We start from the raw sequence: 27,994 nt of genomic DNA on the forward strand, positions 1-27,994 counted from the left end.
GTTAACATTTACTATGCCTGTGTTTCTACTTATCTATCTATCTGTTTATTCATCAGTCCATCTTATTTTATGCATTTCAAAGAAAATTGCAGACATCAGTACACTTTCAACTAATGTTTCAGTATGCATATCATTAAATGGAATTCTATAATTCTTAACAGTATTTTTTCTTTTGAGGTAAAATTCACATACAATTAAATTTTAAGTGTATATTAGCAAAGTTTTGGCAAATAAATACCTACATCAGTGTAACCCAAACCCCTCTCAAGATTTAAAAAAAAACAAAAAACCAAAAAAACAACCTTGCCATCATCCTAAAACCTTCCCTTATGCCTGCCCCATCCTAGACAATCCCTGCCCCAGCCTCCTAGAGCTAACTGCATGTTCCAATTTTTTTCTACCAAAGAATAGTTTGCCTCCTCTAGGACTTCATATGAATGATACCATACAGTTGTACTCTTGTGTAAGACTTCTTTCAGCATAAAGTTTAGAGATTTTTATCCATGTTGTAACAAGTATAAGTAGTTTGTTTCTTTTTATTGGCTAATATTTCATTGTATGAATATACCATAATTTATTCTCCTTATTGAAGTACCTTTATACTCTTTCCAATTTTTGCCTTTTATGAGTAAAACTGCTATGAACATTCTTGTACAGTTTTTGTTGTTGTTGACATTTGCTTTCATTTTCCTCAGAAAATTACTTAGGAGAGGATTTGCTGGGTCATAATGTAAGTGAATGTTTTAGTTTTCTTAGAAACTCCTAGACTTTACTCCAACATAGTTGTACCATTTTACACTTTCACCAGCAATATATTAGTTCTGGTTACTTCACATCTTCACTATTATTTGATGTTAGTCTTTTTAATTTTAGCCATTCTTGTGTGTGTGGTAGTATCTCTTTGTGGCTTTAATTTGCATTTCTCTGATGACACCGATCACTTTCTCACCGTGGCTCCACTGGCGGTGACGCAGGCGCTTTCTCATGGCCTGTTGGCCATTGGCGTACCTTCTTTTGTGAACTCTGTTCATATCATTTAGCCATTTACTGATTGAGTTGTTTACCTTTTTATTATTGGGTTGTGGGCCTTTTTTTTTTTTTAATGTATTCTGGATACTAGTTTTTTGTCAGTACATGTTTCACAAATATTTTGTCCCAGGTTGTTGTTTACTTCTTTATTTTCTCATTGGTGTCTTTTGATGAGCAGAGATTTTGAATTTTGACAGTATCTACTTTATCAATATTTTCCTTTTGTAGTTACTTCTTTCCCTGTCCTAAGAAACCTTTGCCTACCCGAATCACGAATATATTTCTCGGTGTTTTCTTCCAAAAGCTTGATGGTGTCAGCTTTTACATTTAAGTCTGTAATGCATCTGAGGTTACATTTCAGGTATGATTCCAAAATAGGGATCAGAGTTCATTTTCTTTTTCCATTATGAACATTTACTTATTTTGGCACATGTTAAAAAAACAAACACAACTTTTTTTTTTTTCATCCGTTGCTCAGGTGGCTGTTGAAAATCAAGTGACTATGTAAGTGTGGGTCTATTTCTGGCTCTCTTTTTGTTTCATCAATCTGTTTATCAATTCCGTACTATCTTGATTACTATAGTTTTACGCTAAGTTTTGAAACAGATAGTGTTAAGTCCTCCAAATCTGTTTTTTTAAAAAATATTGCTCTATTCTAGATGATTTGCGTTTTCCTATACATTTTAGAATGAGTTTATCAATATTCATAAAAAAACAAAAAACCTGGTGGGGTTGTGGTTGGGATTACATTGAGTCTGTAAGTGAATGTAGCAACAGCAGTTGTCTTCATAATATCTATTGAGTCTTTTGACCATGAACTTCTATCTTTTCACTTATTTTAGTCTTTCGTTTCTCTCAGAAGTGTTTTAAAATTTCCACTGTACAGGGCTTACATCTCTCTTATTAAATGTATTTTATATTTTTCAACACTATTATAAATTTGTTGCCAATATATAAAAATACAATTCATTTTTGCATAGTAACCTTGTATCCTGCAGCCTTGCTAAGTTCACTGACTAGTTCTAGTAGGTGTTTGTAGATTTTTTAGGTTTTCCTGTATGAACAATTAAGTTATCAGCAAATAGATGAAAGCTTTACTTCTTCTTTTTTAATCTTAATGCTCTTTATTTCTTCTTATCGCTCATTGCAATATCTAGGACCTTTAGTACTGTATTGAAGAGTGGTGAGAGTGGGCATCCTTGTCCTGTTCCCAGTCTTAGCACATGGTTCTCATTTTTTTTAATATAAAAAAATTATGGTCTCATAGTAATTACATTTGTAGTGTTTGTTATTTGAGAAGATGCATATGTGCTGCACATGATTTTATACATTTCTTGCAAAAACTGACATCTCCTTGGGTACTACATTAGCATTTTGTTACATGCAAATCAATGTCCTTTTTTTCAGTGTCTTTTTTAATGTACATTTTTGTTTGTTTTCATAATATAGTTCCAATATAGTTCATAAATTTTTCAACTTGCACTCTAATATGAGCACAATTTTTTTATTTCTGCATATCTCTCTTTTTAAAAACCTCAGTAATATTCCATCACTTGATTGAACTGTTATTTATTAATACCAGTACTAGTAGTGGTTCCTTATGATGGATTCCTAGAAGTGGAATTACTCTGCCAAACGGTTTGAAAGTTTACGTGGCTCTTCATATGCATTGCCAGGTAACATACTAATTTATAATGGCACCAGCAGTGTTGAAGCTTGAGAGATTTTGAATTTCTCCTGGTAAGAAGGACTTTTCTGGCAATTTTTACATGGGCCACTTTCTGCATGTGGAGCATAAAAGCCCTACCAATAACTTCACCCTTCTGTATGCTTCCTTGGGCAGCCTTGTCTCTCAGAAGAAGGGTGCTTGTGGACTATTTCATGGGAAATTCTGTCTACATGAAATTCAATTCCCAACCTTTAAAATCTGGCAACAGAACTAGTAATTTATCTAATTAAACTTACGATCCCCATTATCCACCTTGGAGCTGTGATAGTCATTTCTGGCTTTTAAGCATACTTAGTATAGACATCATAGATATCACTCAACATAGGTAGTTCATACTTTCATATAGTTTTATGCAAGTATCTTCCCAGGGAAGAAAAGCTCATTAAGGTTATGATTAGGTCATCATTGATTTGACCTCAGTTCTATAAAAGTAAGTTCCATTGCAGTAAATTTCATTTTTAGTTACATCAGATAACCAGTAGGAATGTAATGGCTTTCATGTTCCCCTACCATAATGTCACTCCCAGAAATACACCAAGATGTGAAGCCATTAAGTCTTTTTACTTTTGTATTTATGGTATTCTCACTCACATAATATTTTAGAAAACTGAAGTCATATTTTTTAACCTCACTTAGTCATTTAGTGGTTCTTTAAAAAGCCTATCTTTTTAAACTATTTTTATTACTTTTTAAAGTTTTATTTTACCAGTTTTATTTATATGTAGGGATTATCTATTAAATATTAAAGTGCTTTGTTGTGTGAGCTGAAATTTTTTTCTCGTTTACCTTTTTTATCTCCTTGTGATGCTCTTTTGTTTTTGAAATATGAATGTTTAGTTTTTATGAAGTACACCTATTTTTTTGCTTTTATGAAAATTGGTCTTCTCTTAAGATGACTAATCTCTAAGATCAATTCAATATTTCCCATACTTCTTTCGTATTCTTTATGGTTTTGTTTTTTACTCCATGAATTTTATAGTTGATATATTTATAGTTGATTTATTTATTACTTTGAATGTACAGAACACTGTGGTAGGGCCTGAAGAATATAAAAATGAATAGAGGCACTTCATGCTCTCAAGGAATCTACCAAAGTAGGCTAAAACTATTACTCACAAAAAACCCTAATAGAAATCAATAGTCGGTGCCCTTTGTGAAACACAAAGTTGTTCACAGGACAGAGAGGTCATTTCCCGAGGGGGTTGTCTTGTAATAGTAAGGATGACTTAGGGTGTTTGGACTAAGAAACTTTCAGTTTCTGAGATGAACTGCCATTATCTGAGATGAGGAAGACTATGATTGGATCAAGGTTTGGGGAAAAAACCTGCAGTTGCACTGAAGGCCTGTTAGGTTTGAGACATCAGGTAGTTGGATGCATGAGTCTGGAGTGTGGAAGAGCAATTGGACTAAGGATATAAATTTAAGAGTCTTGTGCTTATGCAGGTCCTTAATGCCATGAGATGGGAAGAATTCACCACAGGAGTGACCAAAGTTTAGTTCTTCGACACTTCTTTTAACAGTGAGTTTCCATTTCATCTTCCAGTGTGTCTAGTATTCATGTTATTTTTGCCATTCATATCAAGTTCTTATCTTTTATACCCTTCATCCAGTCTTTAGCAAACTGTAGTGGCTGTCCTTTTAAAATATACCCTGGTGAGAAGGGTCTGACCACTTCTCACCAACTGTTGTGCAGTCGTCTTAGTCTCAGTCACCATCATCTCCACCTGGATCACGACTACTGCAATTAGTCTAACAGGTCTCCCTGCTTCTACTACTGCCCAGCTGGATAGTCTGTTCTTAGCACAGCAGACAACTAGATCCTTTTAACATGTAAGTCAGAGTGTGTCATTCTTCCATAAAACCCTGCTTTCACTTCCAGTTTCAATCAGAATTAAGACCAAGTCCCTATAATACTGGCCTTACTCATTCTGCCCTAGCCAGGCTGGCCTCCTTGTTATTCCAGAACATGCCAAGCCCCCTCCCACGTTAGGCTCTTTATACTGTATGGTCCCTCTTCCTGGAATACCTTTCCCCCAGATATCTGCACAGCTGCACCTCCTTTACCTCACCAAGACTGCTCACATGTCACCTTGTCAACAAGGCCTACACTGACTACCCTACTTAAATCTGCACGCCCTTACCTGTAAGCCTGGTAATTCTGATCCCCATTACTCTCCCTGCTCTTTCTCTTTTTCCTACAGCACTTATCACCTTTATCCTACTTTACAACTTATTTGTTATGCCAGTTGTGTCCTGTCAGTCTCCCTGAGAACAGAGATCTTTGAATGTATTCCAAGATTGCAGAAGAGTACCTCGAATACAACAGGCACTCAGAAGGTATATGTTTAATGAACGAATGAGAGAATAATTCTTTCAAGACTAGCCTCAGTTAGTGGAAAGACAGTAGTGCCATAACCATTCAGTATGGAACAAGAGAGGAGGACCAAGCCTTTTTATTTATTTGTTGTTTTTGTGCAGGGCTGGTGAGAATGAATGAGAGGAGAAGAGGGAGTTATAAAGGGAGGAAGAAAGGAGGACACAAGTTTCAGTTTTAGATGTATTAAGTTTGAGTTGCTAAAATATTCAGGAGAACATCTCTTGCAGGCAAATGGAAAGGCAGATGTAGAGCTTAGAAGAAAGGCCTGGACTAGACATGTTGATATGTAGGATTGGAATTATCCATGGGAGGTGAGAGATAAGGAGTCATATGAGTGGACGCACTCATCCAAGGAAGCATATAGAACAAGAGGAGAAGGTGGTTAAGCTCAAAAACTTGAAGAATATCTACATTTAGAGGGCCAGAGGAGGAAGAAAAGTCAGAGAAGATAGAATATGAAAACAAAAGTCATGAAAGAAGGTCAGTAAGTTGATGGCGTCAAATATGGCAGAATGGGTAGTGGTTTAAGGATGTGTTGACAATCGGGGGGTCATTAATTGAGAGAGTGATTTCAGAAGAGTGGCAGAAATAGAAGCCAATGTGTAAGAACCTGGGGAAAAGCAAGCAGTTAAGAATTAGAAGCAGATAATTCTTCTGAGGACTTTGGTAGTGAAAATAGGAGCCATGTGACGGAAGTCCAGGAAGAGGTAAGATAAAGGGTGGTTACTGCTTTTAGCTTTTAGGGAGCAGAGAATGGGGAGACCACAGCAATAATACATCTGTGGCCAAAATGAGAGGAGCAAGTAGTAGAGACATGACAGATACTAGAGATAGTTGTAACATTTTATAAAACTAAAAGACCTTGTTCATTGAGCTGTCACTCCCCACTCCCCACTGCCACATTTAGAGGTGCGGTAACTAGGACGCGGGAGACCACAAGAACGCCAAGGTCAAGAGTCCTTAATAGCAACCTGTGAGGAGTGAGGATGGGAAGAGAAACAGAATCAAGGGATGGAGGAGTAAGTAGGGAAGTATGGGGCAGGATGAGTAAAGATACGGAGACATCTAAGGAAGGGTATTTTAAGGTGGCTTTGAATTTTTCGGTGAAGTAGGAAGTAATCAAGTAAATGTGAGAAGGCTCTGAAACAAGTAAAAGAGATTTAGAACAGAATGACTTCAAAGGATTACTGAAGAAAAATCTATCTGTAGCAATAGTAGGTTTCTTAATCCCATGTTCCACTTAAATCTTCTGTAATATGGATTCTGTGTTTTTTTCATTGACCTTTCCTAAAAGCCTTGCATTATTCCTTACACTCTCTCTCTGACTTAAAAATATCTGCTGGCAGAGGTGGGTATGTCTCTAGGACGAATGTGCTACTCCTGCTCTGTACCCAGTTCCTCTCCTAAAATGAGAAGATACCAAATGTAGTCACTGTCAAGTTGCTTCATTTGAAACGCACATGCCCTCATTCTGAAAAACAGCAGAAGGGAACTCTTTTAATGCAGTACTCAGGAAATCTATCTGCAGCAGAACAGCATAAAATTCTACACACTCTATGTGAAGAATTCATTTCCTATAGATCCCTTAATAAAATAAATAAGCAAAGTTTCCTTTAATGGTGGAGGTGATGTTTTCTCCAGAGGAAACAGAGTCTGATTTCAGCCATGTGATGACAGAGAATAACAGTCAAACCTAGCATATCCCAGATACTCCTTTCTTTTTTTGTCCTTAGGAAGCACACATAACACGACTTGTTACTTTTCTGTGCTAACATACCATCTTTAAGGGTATGATATCCTTAATCTGAAAGATCGTTATGATTACATTTAAATCTGGCTCCAAACTAGATTTTTAATTGTGACTTAGTTAAAAGATCAGGCTTTGGAGCTAGTTAAGAGCTCAAATTTGGAGTGTCATGGATCTGGTTCATATCTTCGTTCTACCAGCTGAGTTATTTTAGGTAATTTACTTCGCCCATCTGAGACTCTGTATACCTTAAAAAGTGGGAATAATAATATACCAGCCTCATAAGATTACTGTGAGGTCAACTAGATGATGTTTCTAACGTGCCTGGTAATGAGGACATACTCAATGAATATTTGTTGTTTTTACTGGACTATTAACTATTCCCCAACCTGACCTGAGCTATATTTTCCTGTCTCCAACCCTTTAAACATCTCTTTTCCTCTTTCTACTGGTTGAAATCTTCTTAAAGACCAAAAGTCACCTCCTGCATGAAAGATACCCCTATCTGGAAACAAGCTCTTTCTCCTATGTACAACTTCTGTGCTTCACAAAGCCACTTATTAATTTTTGCCTTGTGTTATGGTTATTGTAAGTTTTGTCCTATTTTGGCTAGAAATGAAATGTCTAGTTTCATTTCAATCTAGATATCTTTTTCTTTAGTCTAAACTGGCTGAGGTCAATGCAGTTGCGTAAGCACAGTTGTTAATAGAACATCTAGATCATCCTTAACTGCTGTTGCCTATCCCACAAGTTGAGTCAGTACTTATTTTGGAATCCCGTGTGGATTGAAGGCATTTTCAGACCTCCCCAAATTGAATTCCATGCCTTTGCAGAGCGTGTGTGTCCAGAGCCTTCCTAGACTTTACAGACTAGAAAACAGACAGACCATGAAAGAGGATTACATACCATTTTCTGTCATCATCTAGAAATTGTCACGATGTCCTCATGTGCGAGTGATTTCATTGTGTTGGGTAATATGGGCCATGAGGAAAACTGCTGCCATATTATGAGTAGAATGAAGTCCAAAAACAGCCATTTTAGGGGTTGCCACACCCCCATGTCTCTTCTGTTTTTGCCATACCATTTTGGTTGATCAAGAGAGCCAATGACAAGTATGTGATTTTTCCTTTTTCTTGAATAAGATGCTGGGAGGTAGTGCTTTGTGCTGCAGATTATGCTGGTTTGTACATGTCACAGTGAAACCTGGCATTCTCTCAAAGAGTATCCTGCATTGAGAATTTGATTCACTTCACACAGTTAAGCTTGAAAGTTGTTATGTTCTTGATTTAACTTGAAAAATTCCAGCGCTCACTTCGATAAAATATTAGCTAGTATTTAATTGTTATTTCCATTTTGGCCATTATGGAGACACTGCAAACACTAGTTTCACAGCAGGACTAGGACACGCAGCACCATTCTGATGGACTGGGCGACTGTGTACCGAGCATGATTTGGATAGGTAGCTGATGGGCCATATTCGCACTGTTGTCTCCTGCATTACTGCTGATGTACCCATTTCTGACCCTTACAGTCAAGGCTGAAAAGTGTTTTCAGAGAGTAAACAACCATCAATTTAAAATTCAGATCTAGGATAGGAATAATCGTATTAACTTGACAAAATATTTACTTGGGGAGGGAGGCATCTTCTATACAAAAGCCCAGTAAATGTTTATTCTTAATTTACTAAAAACTTGGGTCAGATTTTTAAGAACAAAAGTTGGTCAGAGGGCAAAAACTTTCAGTTATGAGTTAAGTTCTGGGGATCTTATGTACAGCATGGTGATAATAGCTAACAACACCGTATAATGTACTTGAAAGTTGGTGAGTAGATCTCAGGTGTTCTCACCACAAAAAAGGAATGGTAATTATGTGACGGGATGGATGGAGTTGCCATGGTGGTAATCATTTTGCAGTTATAGAAGTGTATCAAATCAAGTGGTTGTATACCTTAAACTTATACAATGTTATGTGTCAATTATGTCTCAATAAACCTGGGAAAAAAGAGAAAGAAAAGCAAAAGTAAAATTAAGCCAATAGATACACAGGATTCTGTAATGAGATAAATGGATAAATGGATCCCAACAGTGCTCACAGCCTAACAGTAGTTGGGACTAGGGTTTGGGGAGGCCCTGTAGAGGTCCTGCCTTGCTCCCTGCCGTAGAGCTACAGTAAGGCCAGACAGTGACAAATACCCCCTTACTGAAGACCTTGAATTAGTGAGTACATCTTAACCTCTGTTTCTTTTCCATTCCTGTTCAAGGATTTAGCATCTCAGAACTCTTCCTTTAGAATTGCATTCAGAGGTTTTGTCACATTCCTCCCAAACTTAGCTTTCTGCCCAGCAAGGAAGGAAGTCTTTTGGCTAATAAGCAGCTGTAATGCAGGGAGTTTAGATTGTTGTTTTAAAAAACAAAACAAAACCCAGCAGCAGTAGAGCAGTGACATTCGCAGATTTGACATTCATAGTTTTGACTGAGAGCAACCCAGAAGGCGCGTGACTTGAGGTGATGTGTAATTTTTCCGAGCGGTAAGGCACTTAGCCCGCTGAATATGCCTAGCACACCTCCGCACATCTAAAATTCACCACGGCTTTCTTCTGCATTCGCATGCCGGCTAACTTCTGCAATGATAAAAACATGTTTCTTGATGGGAAGCTTGCCCGAAAAGAAACCCAACTACAAATTCTGTAAAATAAGTGAAGATTAGGTAAACAGATGTAAGAAGTTATTTGCAAATTTGAAAGGTCTTACATTTTTCTGGACTTGCCCACAAGAGTTGGCAGCATTCAGACATGAAAATTAAGGCAGAATCATTGCTGACTTTTGATAAGTGATGTCTTAGCATGTGTTATCAGTCAGTCAGTTACCCCCCGCCGTAGCTCCTGGGGAGCTATGGTTAGACAGCCGTAGACTGCCTTTTCAGAAAGAGGCACAGCATCATAAAAGGGAAGCCAAACCTAAACTATAAAGATGATAAATAGACAGATTTTAAAGGTGATTTTTTTTCTTCCTGTTAATAAAGCCCAAAAACATCATACTGTAATTTCCAGGAAGTAGCATTTATCATATTTTCAAAAGTGCCTTCACAAAACAGAAACATGGTGAAAGAATCTACCCACTTGACTAAGCTGTGGGGTTCTTAGGAACTGACTGTCATGTCTCGTGTCTTATGGACTGTTCCAACACCCCTCCCCCCGTGACGTTGAAGGCAAAGGCTGGTAGAGGAAACTAGGAAGTTGCAGAACCCAAGGTAGTACCTAACTTTGCCCTAGCTTATTCTGGAAGCAGTACAGTCCCAGACTGCCTGGGTTCAGATCATGCCTGTTTGAGCTGGGAAAGTGATTTAACCTCCCCATACCTCAGTTTTCTTGTCTGTTAAATGAGGATAATAACAGTACCTATCTCATGGCATTACGTGAGTTTTAATATATCTAGAATTCTTAGCACCTGGGACAGAGTAAGCTATTGTTGTTGCTGTAGTTATTATTACTGGTTTGTTGTTGTTACGTTTGTTTATTTATTTATTTAGGTAATCTCTACGCCCAACATGGGGCTCGAACCCCCGACCCTGAGATCAAGAGTTGCATGCTCTTCCAACTGAGCCAGCCAGGTGCCCCCTTATTGCTGTTATTTTTGTTGTGATTGCAGAGGAGCTGTCAAGCTGAGCCATTAAAGAAAAGGGGGGTGTGAGGGGTGCTTGGGTGGCACAGCGGTTGGTCGTCTGCCTTCGGCTCAGGGCGTGATCCCGGCGTTGTGGGATCGAGCCCCACATCAGGCTCCTCCGCTGTGGGCCTGCTTCTTCCTCTCTCACTCCCCCTGCTTGTGTTCCCTCTCTCGCTGGCTGTCTCTATCTCTGTCGAATAAATAAATAAAAAAATCTTTAAAAAAAAAAAAAAAGAAAGAAAAGAAAAGGGGGGTGTGGTTTACAACTGTCGGTCTCCCAGGGAAAAATTGTTTTACCACGTGATCGGCTATAATTTGGGTCATTGAACATTGTTAATACATTAACACTGGGTCTTGGGACTAGAGAAAATGCTGTGGTTTCTCTGCTGCGTGTGTGGAGCAGCCTGTTAGCACCCAGTGGAGGAGAAGTGGCAGGGAGTTGCCAGCCAGCCGCAGCCGTGTGCTTGCTTCAGTCTCTCTCATCTCCAGAGGATTGGCCCTCTCCTTCTCTCCTCTTCTTCGGGCTTGGATCACTCAGTCTGGAGCCTGAAACTCAGCAGGGTATTGATCTAGTGTCCCATTATCTCCCTCCTCCCTTTCCTGTCCCGTCTTACTATGGATTTTAACGTTAGCCTGTCTTCTGACTTTCTGTGTGACCATAAGCAAATTGCTTTGACCTCAATTGCATACTCTTTAAATGGAATAAAAATGGCTCTGCCCATTCAGAGGACAACCAGGGGTTTTATGGAAATGACAGATGTTAAGCATTTTCAAATTCCTTAAAAGGAGGATTCTTTGACAGGACCAAACTCATAGTAAGAAGGCTATTTTCCCAAAGAGAACAGTCCTTACTAATACCTGGGCTTTATCCCCCAGTAGTGCCAGAGCTGTTTAATTCCAGCTCTGCCATCTAGCCTAGTGGCTTTGCGTACCACTTTTTTATTTGCCCTCTTCTTTCAAATACTCACAGGCACTAATCCACGTTATGGCTTTACAGCCAGTAAATTAAATTATATGAATTCTAAACACAGTGTTTTTGAGCTGTAGAGAGTCTACAGCCTTTGAAACCACTAACTTAATTTTGTCCAACTCATACTGAGTAACTCGAAAAGAGCCAAACTTTTTCCTTTTGAATTTGGTTTGAAAAATAATAATAAATTGTTCCCAGGCAGTGGTCCTGGGTGCCAGATTTTATCTGGGATCTAAATCATCTGTCTGCATTGAATATTCCCCGAAGTAAAGGGTTAAGGAGTGTTAATGAAGAGGTGATCTATGATAGCTTTTACCTTACCTACAACCTCGTGGTCTCAACTCTGTGACTTTGGGCAGATCACTTAATCTATCAGAGTTTTGATTCCTTTATCTGCAAATCTACACAATAAATTTTTGAGAGAATTAAATGAAGTCATCTCTGTTGAGCACTTTGGAAGTATGCTTATCCATGTAAAATCCTACCTCTAAAAGAACAGATGTAAGTGGAAGAGTATTTATTCTGACATACTGTCATTGCTTAAAATTAGACTTCGTAAGCTCATTCAGAGCAGAGGCTCTGTTACCATCTTCCATAGTTGTCTTCCACAGTAAATGAATACTTAATGAGGAAAGCTGAGTATGCTTTTCTAAATTATTTTTCAGATGCTTCAAAATGCTTCAGTTTTGTCACATTACTTAGAAGATTTTTTAGCAAATCTTGATGTAAGGGTGTGTGTATGTCTGTGTGTATGTGTGTTTAGAACAACCAGACTCAATGGAAAGAGGATGATCAAGCTGAGTAATATAGGGATGTGGGGGTTTTCTCTGGTTCTTTTTATTGGAGGGGGGTGTTGTCGTTTTAAAAAATGTAAGAAAACTAATTTTCCTTTGTTGCTTGTAAATATATTTCTAAGGCAATTCCTAAAACAGGATTTTAGAATTCTTTAGAGTAGTAATCATATCATTTCAATACATGATGCCTTCCTATTTTTATGTACTCATACTCATTTGGATGCATATGTATATACACTTGGGTTTTTTAATTATAGTTTTAATTATATTATCATCACACCGTGTACCATAACCTAGCAAGTGGTTCTGAAATAGGAAAAGCTACATAAAAATCAATATGACAGGGTGCCTGGGTGGTAACTGACTCTCGATTTCGGATCAGGTCATGATGTGAGGGTCCTGGGATCGAGTCCTACATCAGCCTCTGTGCTCAGCAGTGGTCTATTTGAGAATTCTCTGACTCTGCCCCTCACCTTGCTTATGTACCCTGTCTCTCACTCTCTCAAATAGATGGATAAATCTTTTTTAAAAAATCACTACTACTTACTCTTCGTGACATTGGTTATTACTTCACTGATCTTAGATGTTTTGTGTGTGGTGCAACTATGTAAGCACATTGTAACTGACAATTTTTTTTAAAAAGCCAATTGCCTGTACTAAATTGCTAGAATAAAATGAAACGGCTTTCTAAGGATATGTTCTCCTATGCACAATTAATACAGAATGCATGCAGTATCCAGTTTCTATGCATGTACACCAGATCATTGAAAAAGAAGGAAACATTTAGTAAGTTCTTCAGAAGTTGGAAGCAGGTTAACAGTCTGATGCTTATAAACCAAGTCTTTTGGAAGACAAACTGCATTTCTTGATCTATGACAGCTTCTCCTTTTCAGTTCCTCTCGTTTTCGTTTTTGTTTTTTCCTGCTACTCATAAATGCAAGAGTCTGTTTAGATGCAGGGGTGTATTTAAATGCAGGAAGTGCTCCAAAGACCCTCCACGTGATACCAAGCCAATGTGGCTGATGATTGTCAGCCCTCGGCTGCTGCCTAGATAGCTGCACACCATTTAAAACTATATAGACTGAGGGTTTTAGAGGGGAGGGGAGTGGGGGGATGGGCTAGCCCGGTGATGGGTATTAAGGAGGGCTCATATTGCATGGGCACTGGGTGTCATACGCAAATAATGAATCATGGAACATTACATCAAAAACTAAGGATATACTATATGGTAACTAACATAATAAAAAATTATAAATAAAAAAATAATTAAAAAAACTAATGTACTGTATGGTGACTAACATATCATAATAAAAAATAAATAATAAATAGGGGCGCCTGGGTGGCACAGCGGTTGAGCGTCTGCCTTCAGGCTCAGGGCGTGATCCCGGCGTTATGGGATCGAGCCCCACATGAGGCTCCTCCGCTGTGGGCCTGCTTCTTCCTTTCCCACTCCCCCTGCTTGTGTTCCCTCTCTCGCTGGCTGTCTCTATCTCTGTCAAATGAATAAATAAAATCTTAAAATAAATAAATAAATAAATAAATAATAAATAAAATGCAGTTATCTAAGCACTTAAAAAAAAACTACTCTCAGATAAAAGTCTGTAAGAGCTTTCAGAACAATTCCTTTATCCTTTCTGAAAGGGTTACATTTTTAAAAAGTTTGTGTGCAGTTTTCAAAAGCCAGTTAGCTGTAAGTTCTTGTGAGAAATTGCTTGCTGTAAGTTTCTCTGCTTGACTACAGGCTAAGAAAAGCCACTGAAACATTGTCTTCACTGACCTGCCAGCTTCTGCTGGCATAAATGCACTGCCCTTGCACTCTACTTGAATTTATTTACCAATACTTGTAGATGTTGCACCAGCAAAGACTCTTAAGGATTTTGGTCCAGTTCAGCATCTCGGTTTGACAAAGAAGTTAGAAGTTTGAAAAGGTTTTTTGAGATTAAAGTGCAACTCACCCTACTGCCCCTTTGACGAGGCTGCTGAAACAGCAGGTGTGGTAAAGCCAGCACTCTCTCTTTAAGCTGAGCTAAGTGTGCACTGCTATGCGTTCACCTGTGTAAATTCAGCTCCCCGTAGGTAGTGTAAAAGGAGCAACGGGCCTTTCTTTTTTTACCACGTTGGAATTTATATTTAGCCTTTAATATTAAGAGCAGTGGATTTAAAAATATATATTGAATCTGTAGGTTTTGGTGTAACAGATTATTCCTGACCTTTCATTTGTGCCCCACCACTTAACTCTGCAATCACAGTTAAGAGGGCCGGGTTTTCTCATAGAGTACAAACTCTCTTTTTAAATCACTGAGCATCTCCTGGTATTACAAATTATGACCTGCTTTGTCGGTACCTACTTATTTATAAAATGACTGTGCTCTTGCATTTAATGTTTTGTTTATTGATATAATTACAACTGAGTAAAACAAATGGATAAAAATAAGCCAGTACGAAAGTCTCTTTTGAAACTGTTGAGAGTAGAGAGACAGCCACAGGCACTTTGCCCTTGCAGCACCGTTCTTCATGCCGTGTGTTGGGCCCCAAAAGCACGTGCTAATAGTAAGTTGTTCCTAAAGTGATGGACTTTCATCACTCTGGTTCTTTGGTGCTCTGTGGGGTGCCACGGTACTTTAATGTAATGAACGCAGTCCTGGGCTCCCAAACTGAATGGATATATCTGAAGTCTTACCAATCTTGCGAATTTCTTATTCTTTGAGGAGAATCTTACAAAGACTTACTCAGGTGGGGAGAAAGGTTGCATTTGTAGCAAGTTTCTGTTGAAAATATCAGCAATTTTAGGTTATATGAGTATTCTGCTTGAAAAACAAGCATTATCTCTGCTGCAAGGTCTGTATTTTAACTTTGTGCAGATGTGCGCTAAAAGAACATGATGTGCTTATTTGTTGCATTTATGCGACTTTCTTACTGTAAGTAAGATGGATGAAATTACATATTAAATAAAAACAGCAGCTCAGGCCGCAGTCCTTAGCAAACTGAAAAAGCCTTGCAGAGACAGTGGAGAAAATGATGCTATGACTTTAATAACTCAATGACTTTTAGAGAATTGTCTACATAAATGCATTTATGTAGTAATTTCGTTGTAGAATTTATCAGTATTAGCTGTCTCCTGTTTAAAACTAATCTGCCATTAAATTGTGTTGGTGAAATGTTACCAGAAGCATTATGTTTTCTATCTTAACCAAACACATGACTTATTTTGACATGACTGCAGTTATAAACAGACGCACACTGATATGTATGGCATGAAACTCCAGTCAGTGAAAATAGCTGTGTGGCCGTGGGCAAATTATTTTAACTTCCCTCAACCTCAGCTTTCCTTTTCTGTATAATAGGACACCTAGCTTTTAGGATTCTTGTTAGGATTGAATGACTACCTCTATCAAGCACTAGCATAATGCCCAGCACTTACTTGTCAGTACTGTGTTCCAAGCTTCATAAAGCGCAGTGTATTTTTATATGGTATTTCCGAGGCAGAAAGTACTTTGTATTGAGTGTTACTTATTGTACTGAATTCTAAAATGAAACTTTATTGCATGTTACTTATCACACTCAACTCCAGGGCCAAAATTCAGAAAATGCAGAATAAATTTTTCTTAGGCTGTTTAAAGAATGCATGTTTCTTGAGTGATTACCTGGTGTAAAGCATTGTTTCTTATCGTTTGCAGTTGAATATATTTGAAATCCAGTAAGGGAGAGGTCGATCTGAATTCTGTTCCTTCCCAGTTCATTTTATAGTCCCTCTCCCCTTTGGTTTTGCTATTTTCCTTTTTCTGTAAGCCTGTTGTAACTTTAAGAAAGTTTTCAGAATAAAGTAACATTTGACTTTGTTCCATAGTCATTTAAAAATAGGGTTGATCAATATGAAGTGTTAGCTAGGAGCACAGTTTGGTACTTTTTTATTGATTTCAGTTATCAGGCTTCTGTAGATGAGAATGAAAATGATACATGAAATATGCACCCAGGTTAAACAGACCAATTTTCTTCTTACATCTGCAACTGCTATAAACAGAATTCTTTATTTGGAAGTGACTTTGGTAGTGGTTAGTCTCTCTCTCTCTCTCTCTCTCTCTCACACACACACACACCCTCCCTTAAGACTCCAAGCAGCCTCCTGAGCCAGTGTTTTTGTTATTGAGGCCAAGACTTATACAGTACTTCGGGAATTTTCTGCCATTTAGTTAACTTTCATTAATTATAAAATGCCATTCAAGGTTATAGATTTACAGCCCATGAATATGCTTTGGCATTTAACAGTTGATTGTAAGCCAGAATCTTGAGGATTTGGAAGATGTTCTACTAAATAGCTAGTTGCAGACTGATCAAGCCAAAAGGGTAAATACCAGGGAAGCCTGCTCAGCAGGGCATGCATTATTTAGAAAGTTGTACAGAGCAGTTGGCTGTGGTCAGAAGTTGTCATGTGTCATCTGTCCCATCAGTCAGAGCTTCAGCAGCTGTTCCCTGTCACCAGGGCCCTTATGTGCTACTGCTTGTCCCATAGTACTAAAAGATACTGGCTGCATCTGCGGGGGGCTGGGGAAGCCGTGGACACTCAGATTTACATTGTATGTCACACTGGCCACCAGTTTGGACGGAAGCTCATTTCCAAAAAGAGAGACCAAGCACCAGTTCTTTGGTCTTTCATTAGACCACTAACCAAGATATATTCTCAAGAGAATTAGTTGGATTTTGGAGAATCTATCCATTTTTGACTAAAAATATAGGATGGAAATGTAAGAAGATTGCCCACTTGAACACAAAATATGCTCTACATGAGAGATGAGAGTGTTTCTCCACCAGGTGCTGGGTTATCAGTACTGCATGATCACTGAAGAGGCTTTTCTGGTTGAACACAACAATGCAAAAAGAGACTAGAAATGACAAGCATTCCTTTTGTGATAATGCAGCAACCTGCCAAATGGGATACAACCCAGTTCTGATGATTGACAAGCCTCCAACAGTTTCCTTTTTCCCTTCTTGTATTCCAGAGACATCCTTAGAGGAAAGGATTTGAGGGCATTAGTATCACTATCTGTCTGATTACTGTGTTGACATTTTTAAAGTGCCATTAATCATAGGAAATGGAACTTAATGATGTCGAAAAATACCCAGCCAAGAACTATCAAGAAAGTAGTAAGCTACAGCCCAATATTCAGATGAAATTAAAGGGGGAAATGGCTTAACTCTTTCTTTTTTTCTTAATTAACTTATTACTGAACTCCAAAGCTAAGTAATTGAGAGGGAGCAAGCAAGGGAAATGGTAAACATAGCAAAGGGAAATTGAGAAAGGCAGATACTTTTATTTTGTAAATATTGCAGCAATAATTTATACAGTATATAAAAACAATAGTCATCTCAAGATTATGTAATTAAGGTCTTACTTGCTTCCACACCTCCCATTTTGTAAGCAAGTTACTTTTTCTTTTTGATATCCCCTCCCATATTTTTCCTGTGGACTCTGAATACTTAATGTACTTGATACAGTTTAATCCACGTGAAGCTTGACTTCCAGTGGAATCTGAGAATTAGTAGACTGACAGTATGCTTGCACTGGTAACGCTGTCATCATGGGTACTCAAAAGTACAAAGCAGTGATCTGGCACATGAATAACAAATTTTCATTTGTCGAAAACTGGCAATGCTTACTGGATATTTTGCTGGATTTTGAAATCAGTTCACTTGTTTGCCTGTTAGCTAATTTAAATTCAAATGAGTATTCCTAACTCAAATTTAGGAAACGTGAGGTAAACATAGGTATCCTTATTTAGAAAATATGTACAACACTAAACTCTAATGAACATTACACTATAAAGCATTTCTGAGGCTGATTTTGAGAAAGTGCTTCATTGGAAAATAGCATAAGAACCTAAGTCCACCCCCTCCTTTTTTTTTCCGGGACAGGTCGTTCATTACAGCATGAGACACATAGTAGATTTTTAGTGAAAACTGATGGATTGGTTGATTAATGATATATGGATCTGAGATGAATGAAATTCACGGTGACCTGTATAAGGAGTTTGGAAAATAAGTAATATTATTAATAAGTGCTGGGGGGATGTTTGTCCCTGCAGGTTTTTGTCATTCATCAGAGGGACACTGTATGAGATTGGAAAGCCTGAAATGGAACAAAAAATAAATTCGTTCCTTGAAAAGGAAGGAATAGAGAAAATTGCCGAAAGTTTGCAAACAACAGTTCACACCTTACAGGTCATCATAGATGGTCTCAGCCAGCCTGAAAGCTTTGACTTTCGAACAGGTAAATAATTAAATTTGAATAACAGCACCTTTCATTTACATAGCTTGCATTATCTTCTGTGGCCCTCACAAGAAACCTCTGCCGTAGGTAAAAGTGATATTCTCCGTTCTGTACATGTGAAAACTAAAGCATCCTGCCCTTTCTTCTAAGTCATTGCAGTTGGTTAGTATCCAGAGCCAAAGCAAGAAGCCCCGTCTCCCAACTCCTTGTCGCTTGCTTATTTTCCATCACACTAGACTAAATGCATCACGCATTGACTGCTGTGTGTATGGAGGCACATATTTTTCATGATCCTTTTGTAAGCTGTTCTTATCTTGTAGGAGCCAGAAGTCCGAGGTCAGGCATTCAGTTCATACACTAAAAAGTGAAGCTTCTTCCTAAATTGCAGCCTTCCAAGTTCCTGGATTTTGTGTCAGTGGACACATTGAATAATAAGATACTATCTCTCTATTGATTTTCCTTCTAATTAAAAGAGCTCTCAGCTTTCAGCACAGGTAGATGGTGAGGGAAGCATAACAGCCATAGCTGTTGAGAGCAATGACCCGATGAAAAAGAACTAAGGTATCAAGTGACCCACTTCCTAAGGAAATTTGAATAGGAAGCTCTGAGATTTAAATGAATCTGCACTTGTCTCATAACCAGTTTTAGATACCATGTTTAGGGCTTGGTTCTTTTCATTCTGAGTTAGGCTCTGTTTAGGGGGTTAGACGTGCCTCTTTGTGAAAAGGTTTAAAGGAGTTCAAAAACACACCCAGTAAGGGGCTCTGACAGGCTCAGTTGGAAGAGCATGCAACTCTTGATCTCAGAGTTGTAAGTTTAAGTCCCACGTTGGGTGTAGAGATTACTAAAAAATAAATAAACTTTAAAAAAACAAACAAACACACCCATTAAGTTCATTATGCTATTCCATCAACTTTTCTCTGAGTCAGAAATTAATTTTTTTAAAGGTGGAGAAAAATATAAGATCTATGACAAAAATGTAGGAGTAGGAGCCTCCAGGGTGGTCCATCCAAGGTGGATGTTTCAGTAGACAGATCCTTCTCTATTTGGAGGCCTGATACCCTTGTATGTGTATTCCCTGGGTATTGTTGAGCAGGATACTAAGGAGAGCAATAGTTTGCAGATCAGGGTGGGCTATGAGGCTGATATGCCTAAGACACCACATTAGAAAATTGGTAAATATGCTCTCTCTAGCTGCAGGCCTCCTGTACTGGGTTTTCTTGATCGTTTTTCTGTCTTGGTGTTGATTGCTCCATTATCCCAGTTATACTACAGACTCAGAGCGAAGATCAACATTCAGATTATATGGTTCAATTAAACAACCAGCTGGTAAGTACAGGTCCTCACCTTGTCATGGCCTTCGTGAGCAGAAATTCTGGACCAAGCTTACCAGTTATTACAGTGTTTATCATTGTGATAAGTGAAATTTCAAATAAGTCTCTTTAAACTCACTTTGGAATTGACCTTTGTCCTCGTGTAAGTCGCAATTTTCAAAATGTCTGAAAGCTTTCATTTTAATACTAAAAATATCCCCAAGGGGGAAGGCAGACAGTCATACTTCTGAAGAGGTAGATAGTATTTTGGATGTTTCCTACAGGTTTTATAAATGTTACATCTTTTCTTTTCTTCATTTTCTCAAAAGTATTTCCTTCCTTGATGCTTCTTTCCCCATACTCATCCTGTCTTCTGACAAAATCGATTCTATTTTATTAACACTCTGGTTGCCGGTTAGTTTCCATAATTGGATTCATCAGAAGCAGCCTAGTGACAGCCGACTGAATATGTAGCCTTGGCAATCAAAGTGTTAAAGTTTGCCTGGTACATGGAGGATTTTCTGATTTCTCAGTGGCCCAGGCTGTCTTCAGGAACACGTTAAGTAGTTCCTGACTCTGATTTTCCATGCAAAATTAAACTAAGCAGCTGATCAGGAACCCTTGGGGAATCTGTAGCAGCTGGACGTCTATAAGAGAAAAGAATTTCCAAGCATAAAAACAATGCCCATGAGACTTTAGAGACCATCCTACCTCTGCCCTGATCAATGACTTAGTTTCACTTTGCTTTGACACAGTCTTTGCCCAGTGTAACATTACAACAGGTTTTTTGCTTTTGAAATCCACTACTTCAGTGTCAGGGAAAATTCTACAGAATCAATCCCAGTTTTCACATATTCCTTTTTTTATGAGGAAAATGAGATTTGAGGTTTAAAGAGGGTTTTTGTTTTGTTTTACAAGAAAAAGGTGAATGTGGAAAAAAAAAACAACAACTTGATTTCAGGATGGTTGGACTGGGGGAGGGGAACCAAGAGGAGGCCAGTTGTTAGTACAACTGTAAAGGATAGCTTTAACAAGTAATCAGGATCAAGCCAACAGCTGTGGAGGAAAAGGAAGTGGGATGGGTGGAGGGAAAATGAGGCCTTAGTAAAAGGAGATCCAAGCATAGAATGTTCTTTGTTATTAGAATCAACATTCAGTAATCCTAGGAAAGGGGGCCAAGAAGAGCATGGGAAAATGGAATCCACAGATAACCCAAAAGCCCCATTTAGACTGTTAGTTCTACCCTTCCCCCTCATAAAACCTTTGTTGTTGTTTTTGTTTTGTTTTTACTAGAGCCATGATTCCTTGACATGCTTTATACCCACTTTTGGGGGGGCTGGTGTTAATGAACAGAGAAATGTAGACTGGGGCAAACAAGAAAAGAGGGCTGTAAGGAACTTGAGAGCAGGGATCTGTGTGTCTTCATCTTTGTATCTCTAGCACCCAGCGGAGTGCCTGGATAGGAGATCATACTAGGAGCTAATAAATGTTTAATGAATTGAACTGAAAAAGGAGAAAGAAAGATTAGGTACTGGCTGTTCTGGATTTCTGAGCCATAGATAATCAAGAATGTATTAAGTTTTGATTGGACAAGTATGTTCAAAATGGATAGAAATTGATTCCTGAATTCCAAATTCGTGAGGGAAATGAGAGAGGAGAACATTTTAATTTCATCCACAGTTGACCAAATGTTGATGTACTTTCTACCACCTTTGAACAGTTTGAGTATTCAGGTACTGGGGGGAAAAGTCTTCCAATTTTCTGTCTTTAAAGGTCTTACTTTCTCAGTGTTTGTGATTTGGCCTTCTATATTCATTGAGCAAAGGTATTTTCTCATCACCTCCTTATAAAGAGGAAAATAAGACTCTGCTCTTCTCAGTCCTTATGTATAGCGCTAATGTTTGCATGCTAGCAAGGTAGAGTTTGAGGAGAAGAAAGTGTTTGAGTAAATATTCTTGTATTTTTCCTACTATGTGAATGTTGCTTCTCCAATTAAGATGTATTTTCTCTGAAGGCAAGCCTGGGTTTCAGCTCTTTTTATGTCCCCTCTCAATGCTGACTAGTGGTCTGGGCACATAACTGATATGTAGTAAATATTTATTTAACAATGTTTATTGTGTCCAGGAAGTGTAGTACCTACTATTTACACTATCTTTTTTTTCCCTTTTTCTTGTAGATTTTGATAAACCTGATTTCAAGAGAAGCATTGTCTGCTTAGAAGACCTGCAAGTTGGAACAGTTCTTACAGGCAAAGTGGAGAATGCCACTCTGTTTGGAATTTTCGTAGATATAGGAGTGGGGAGATCAGGGCTGATTCCCATACGAAATGTAACAGAAGCAAAACTTTCTAAAACAAAGAAGAGAAGGAGTCTTGGACTGGGCCCTGGAGAAAGAGTGGAAGTCCAAGTACTCAACATTGACATCCCCCGATCGAGGATTACTCTGGACCTCATTCGGGTGTTGTGAGTGTCACACTAAGGTCAAACACTGATTTTATTTTCTCATTTCTAGAGATGGGCAAGAGTAAGTCAGGTGTTTGTGAATTCTAGGTAGCAGATGAGAAAGAATTCACTATCAGAAGTATTTTTCAAACAGTTTCCTTACTTTTCCTTCTGAATAAATAGGAAACTGACAGCTCAATTTCTTTTCCCCTTAAAGAAAACAACTAGTAGACATCCTCTTGTGGTTTTATTTAGTAATGACTTTCTGACCCAAATTTTATTTTTTGTACTTCATCTTTGACTCCTTTTGCATTTCGTATAACAGATTGTCTTTTCATTTCTACTTGCCAGCTTGCCTTGCTGGACTTGTATGAAATTGTTTTCTTGATTTGAACTGTACGATATTTCTTGACATAGGGCAAGCAGTGGTTAGCCCTCCCTTTTTACAGCTTTTTTTAATTAGGCCTTTTGGACTTGATTCATGATATTCTCTTGCCAAGCAAATAAAAAATATGCCAATTATATAGATCCTGATGTGTTTGTAACCATCAAATGAATGGCTCAAAACATTTCTGAGAAGTATATATGTATTGATCCCTACAATAAAGTTCTGTGGCTAGTGACCTTGTTTTTGTTATGTTGATTCAGAGAATGACCTAGGAGTCCTTCTTGATTAAAGATGTGGCACATATTCATGCAAATTTCATATAAACCGAACTGTGCCTTTGGGCAAGAGGGAAGCCTCTGGAAACTTGAAGAATGGCATTCAGTTTGACTTTGCTTAGCACAGAAGGTATTTTCTTTCTTAAGCTTTAGAACTAAACCTCAAATGGGGAAGGCAATGGCCTTCTTAAAGATTGACTGTAGATGAGGTGTGAAGGGGCAAGAAAAACAAGTAGATAAAGCAAGTGACTCTTAACTCTGTTTTTATTCAGTGGAGATGGTAAGTATTAGCATGACCATTCAGGGTCAAAATTATTTAAATAGAACGCACACTGGACTGGGGTCTTGTCCATTCTGGCTGCTCTGGCTAATTTGCTTAATGGAGTCATTTGCATGACTGAATGAGTACCTGATTTTCTCCGTGTATAATGAGTGGAGGATGCTTACTACAGAGGGTGACCAGCCCTTCTTTCTTACCTGGGACAGTCCTAGTAAACACTCATTGCCTGGTAGAGATTTTTCATAGTACTTCTTTTTATTCCCGAACTGCCCCATTGTTCATAATAAATCATATGATCATCTTAGTAGTATAGTCCCCTACAGAGTGGTAAATTAGACTGTGTTTATTGACAGTTCTATCTGGTAGTTTGCTAATCTCAAAATATTCATTCTTCCAACTGGTGTACATAGAGTTTTTTAATGCAGTAGCTCCCTTAAAAGTTGTGTAACTCAAGGCTTGTTTTCCCGACAGTTTCATTTCTGAAATGCTTTTCTTTCTTTCTTGACTGGTCTTCACGTGACAATGGATCTTATTGTTGTAACTTTAAGTTGACCTTCCTACTCCTTCCAGTGTTCTTCCTGGTTCATAATTTGTAGATCAGTGATGAGTAATATGCATCCAGAGAGTCTTATTCTGAAGCCTGTAATGTAATTTCAAACAAATGCTTTTTTTTAATTGAGGCATAACTGACATGTAACTTTATATTAGTTTCAGGTATACAGCATGATTCAATATTTGTATGTATTTCAAAATGATTACCATAATAAATACAGTTAACATCTATCACCATATATAGTCAAACAGATGCTTTTGGGAAGAGGCCTTCTCCTTGGCCATTTTGAATACCAGAACCAGAGCAGTGGTAGCAGCTCCATTGACCTGGTAGCTAAGCCCTTGTAGACACAGGGAGAACTTGATATTGCACTAGCTTGCATGGTTTGTCCTGTCTAGCCCAAACATGGTGGAAGCTCTATAAGGCCTAGCCTGGGAAAAGTGGGGCATGTCTCTTTTGTCTTGTACCCCTAGAATGTAGCATGGCACTTGGTGGTCAGTATGTTCAATTAATCTTAGTCCCTATCCTTCCAATAATCCACAATGTGCTTTTGATCTGGTGTCTTTACTTCTCTGAGCCTCCTTTTCCCAAGTTTAAAATGGTGATGTTGGTAATAAAGCATTCTTTCTCCCAGAATTTATTGGTGGCCTCCTGAGTGCCAGGCATGGTGCTGGACACTGACCATACAGTTATGATGGAAAAATAGACATTATCCCTACCCTTATGGAACTTAGAATCTGTTGAGGGAAAAAGAATCATTAACCAAAAAATCACATACAAATATAAAATTACAAGCAGTATAAGCAATATAATGGTGACAGCATGTAATAGATAGGTTTACCTAGTCAGAAATGTCAGAAAATGTTTCAGTGGGGTTTGACTGAAATGTGAAAGATGACCAGAAGTTAACTAGGACAGATATTTTGTTGACCTTAACAAGAGTTGTTTCTGATGAATGGTGGGGAGTGAGTGCCTGATTGGAGTGGTTTTTAAAAGAGAGTGGGAGGAGTTAGATTGGGGATAGCGAATATAGACAATTTGTTCAGGAGGTTTGGCTGTCAAGCAATAAGAGAAATAGTACAGTGGTTAGAGGAGAGAGTTCTTATATTTTCTTAAGAAGAAATCATAATATGTACAAGTGGAAATGAGCTAGTAAAACTGGAAAATTTGAGACAGGAGACAGAGGAGAATCGCTGGAAAGATATCCTTGAGTGGATGAGACCAGGTGGAATCTAGTACACAGTGACTGGTCTGAGATAGAAATACAAACAGTTTGTCCATATTAACAAAAGAAGATTGTATGGGCCCAGATATAAGTAGGAGAATGTGGTGATGGGAGCCCACTGAGGGTCTCCTTGGGTCGCTTCTATTTTTCTCATTGAAATAAAAAGGAAGGTCATCGTAGGAGCCTGAAGATCTGGGGTAAAGGGAGTGGGAGGTGTGAGAAGAAAGGAAAAGGAAAGAAAAGGATGAAAGAGTGAAAAGTCTGGGGAAATAGAATGTGACTTCCAGGCCGTGTTAAGTGTTCCGCTGAGGGGTAAGGTCAGTCAAGTGGAGGATCAGTCCACTTGCTTATATATTTTTCTTCCACCACAGCAGCTGGGTGGGCACAGGTGGAGAGGTAGCTCTAATCAGGTTTGGGAGTTTGCCAAGCAAGTAAAATGGGCAGAAAGGCAAGGAAGTTGAGGGCATGTAGACAAAGAAATCGTTGACCGTGGAATTTAAGCTCCCTGAGAAGAAAAGAAAGAGTATAGGGGAGGATGAGGGGCAGTGAAAAAGTACAAGATTAATGATTGTAGATCTTGACGGAGGAATGTTAGAGTGGGGATAACAGAGGACGTAATAGGTGAAAGAGTGGCCGTCAGCAGTGGGATGCTTAACTCTGAAATGACAGGTTTCGGGGTTGCAGTGCTTGGTAATTACAAAGGGTAGGGAATGATCACGGGAATAAGTAGCAGAGGTAGGGGACAAGGATAAGATCAATAGAAAACAGGAAGACAAGGAACTGAAACTTCGGGAAAGATTATGTGGAATGAGTTTAGGAGGCGATCACAGTAATGCAGGCATAAAATAATGGTGGCTTGGACAAGAATGTTAGTGGTAGAAATGGTGAGATGAGGTGGGATACTGGATGTATTTGGAAGATGAAGGCAGAACCAAACAGGATTTCCTGGTGTACTGGATAGAAAATGTGAGACAGAAAAGAGTCTAGGATGGTTTGGGGCCGAAGCAACCACAAGGATGAAATTGTTATCTACTGAGGTGGACAAGGCTGTCTTGGACAGTTTTGGTGAAGGACTTGATTTAGGACCGGTTAAATTTGAGATCCTCGTTAGACATCTAAGTGGAGATGCCAAATAGTCTCTTTCAGCCTAAAGTTCAGGGGAGAAGGCTGGGCTAGAAGTGTTGGTAGTCAGCAGCATAAAACTGTACCCACAGCCACAAGGCTGAATAAGATCACCAATGTGTATAAATTCTTTGAACATCTCTGTAAGGGCAGGAACCTGTGTTGTCGTGGCAGGGCCTGCCTAGGTGGCTATTGAGAATTCTCCCCTCCTTCCTTACTAAAAGAATTCTGATCTGAGGGGAGCATAATGTGACTAATGGACATGGATGTGGCCGTGTGGTGTAGTCCTGGCCAGTGAGTGTAGGTAAAAGTCAGGGGACGGGATTCTAGAAAGGCTAGAATTCTACAGTGGGGACGTCAGGCCCAACTATCATACTTTTTTTTTATCCTTTGCCCTTACCCTCCTTCCTGCTCAGAATGCGGACAGAATGCTGGAGGTGCTGGAGGTCAGACAGTGATAAACACTCAATAGTGACTGCTGGACAGAAAGATAGAAAGTTCCTGAACCCATCTTGGCATTATAGAGTCACACAACAGCCCTGAATTGTCTACTCTGGACTTCACATTAGGTGAGAAAAACAAAAGCTTTATTCATTGAAGCTGTTGAGGGGTCAGAGGGAGGTTTACAGTAAAGTATATTCCCTAATATGCATTTGTGTGGTGCCTTACTAAATCTCCTGTACATAGAGAAATATCTAGCATGTGACGGGTACTCAACAAATGTTGATTGGCTGAATAAATACAAAAAGAGTTCAACAAAAAATGATGGAATATAGAATGTTCCCCAAAATCCAGTTTTCCTTAATTGTGTTAGACAAGATGGTGGAATAAACCGTTCCCATTTATTACAAAAACACGATAAAATATCTAGAAATAATCTAACAAACAATGTACAGGATCAGTATGAAGACAATTTATAAAACTTTACTATTGAATATAAAATAAAAGCAGAAAACATTAAGGCGTGTCATGTTCCTGGATTGGAAGACACGGTATTGTAGAAAGATGTAAAAATTATTATATGTGTACAATAGCAGTTATTCTAGTTATTCTAATCATAATTATTCTAATCAGCTTTGCTTTTGTTTGTATGTTTATTTACACTTAAGTTAAAAATTAAACTTTTTTGGAAGGATTATGTGAAAAAAGTCAAAACAATACCTTAAAAGAATAATATGAAGGAATTGTAAGTATGAGGGAATTTGTCCTTCCAGATATTAAAGTATAGTCGAGAGCTGCTGTAATGTAAACAGTGTGGCACTAACACAGTTAGTGACTAACTGTGACTAACACAGAAGAGACAAACAGAAGGGAGGAATAAACAATTCAAAATCAGTAGGGATTTAATGTACATTAAAAGTGGCATTTCATAGTGGGGCAAAATCATATTACCATGCTACACACAAAAATACATTCCAGATGCATTAAACATAAGTAAAATTTTTAAAGAACTACAAGCAAACATAGAAGAGCTTTACAAAGTGATTGAATAGCCGTGGTTGCAGAATGCATGAAAAAACAGAACAATGGGCCTGTAGACGTCAAAGTTCCACTCAGAAGACATTTTTTGGACGTCCAGCATGAGACCGTGTGCCAGGTGCTAGGGACAAAAGATGGATATGATATCTTTTGAGGATGTCTGCAGCCATGGAGAGTTGGAATTTAAGCTGTAGCACAGAATATTTTAAGTTAAATCTCTTGGGCATTTTGGAGTTAAACCTGGCTGCTGTCTACTTCAGAATATGGTAGCATCCCAAATCATTTGAAGCCACAAGACCCTTTGGAATACTTGGTTTTGTATTAATGGAGTGCTCATGTTGAGGT

The 27,994-nt window shown here is 38.4% G+C and overlaps 1 protein-coding gene across 3 annotated transcripts in view; it reads left to right on the top strand.

Annotated features, from left to right (window-relative positions):
- The window catches only part of SRBD1 (S1 RNA binding domain 1), a 197,593-nt gene extending 174,643 nt beyond the window's left edge, over window positions 1-22,950 (top strand). For all 3 annotated transcript variants that reach the window (XM_008699821.2, XM_008699822.2, XM_008699823.2), the window contains 2 exons: window positions 18,389-18,573; window positions 22,063-22,950. In XM_008699821.2, coding sequence (XP_008698043.2) covers window positions 18,389-18,573; window positions 22,063-22,352 — 475 coding nt within the window. In that variant the 3' untranslated portion in view covers window positions 22,353-22,950. The remainder of the gene's footprint in view (window positions 1-18,388; window positions 18,574-22,062) is intronic.
- Window positions 22,951-27,994: the final 5,044 nt, after the last annotated feature.

This window comes from Ursus maritimus, unplaced genomic scaffold, assembly GCF_017311325.1.
Source record: "Ursus maritimus isolate PB19 unplaced genomic scaffold, ASM1731132v1 scaffold_6, whole genome shotgun sequence".
NCBI classification, from domain to species: Eukaryota; Metazoa; Chordata; class Mammalia; order Carnivora; family Ursidae; genus Ursus; species Ursus maritimus.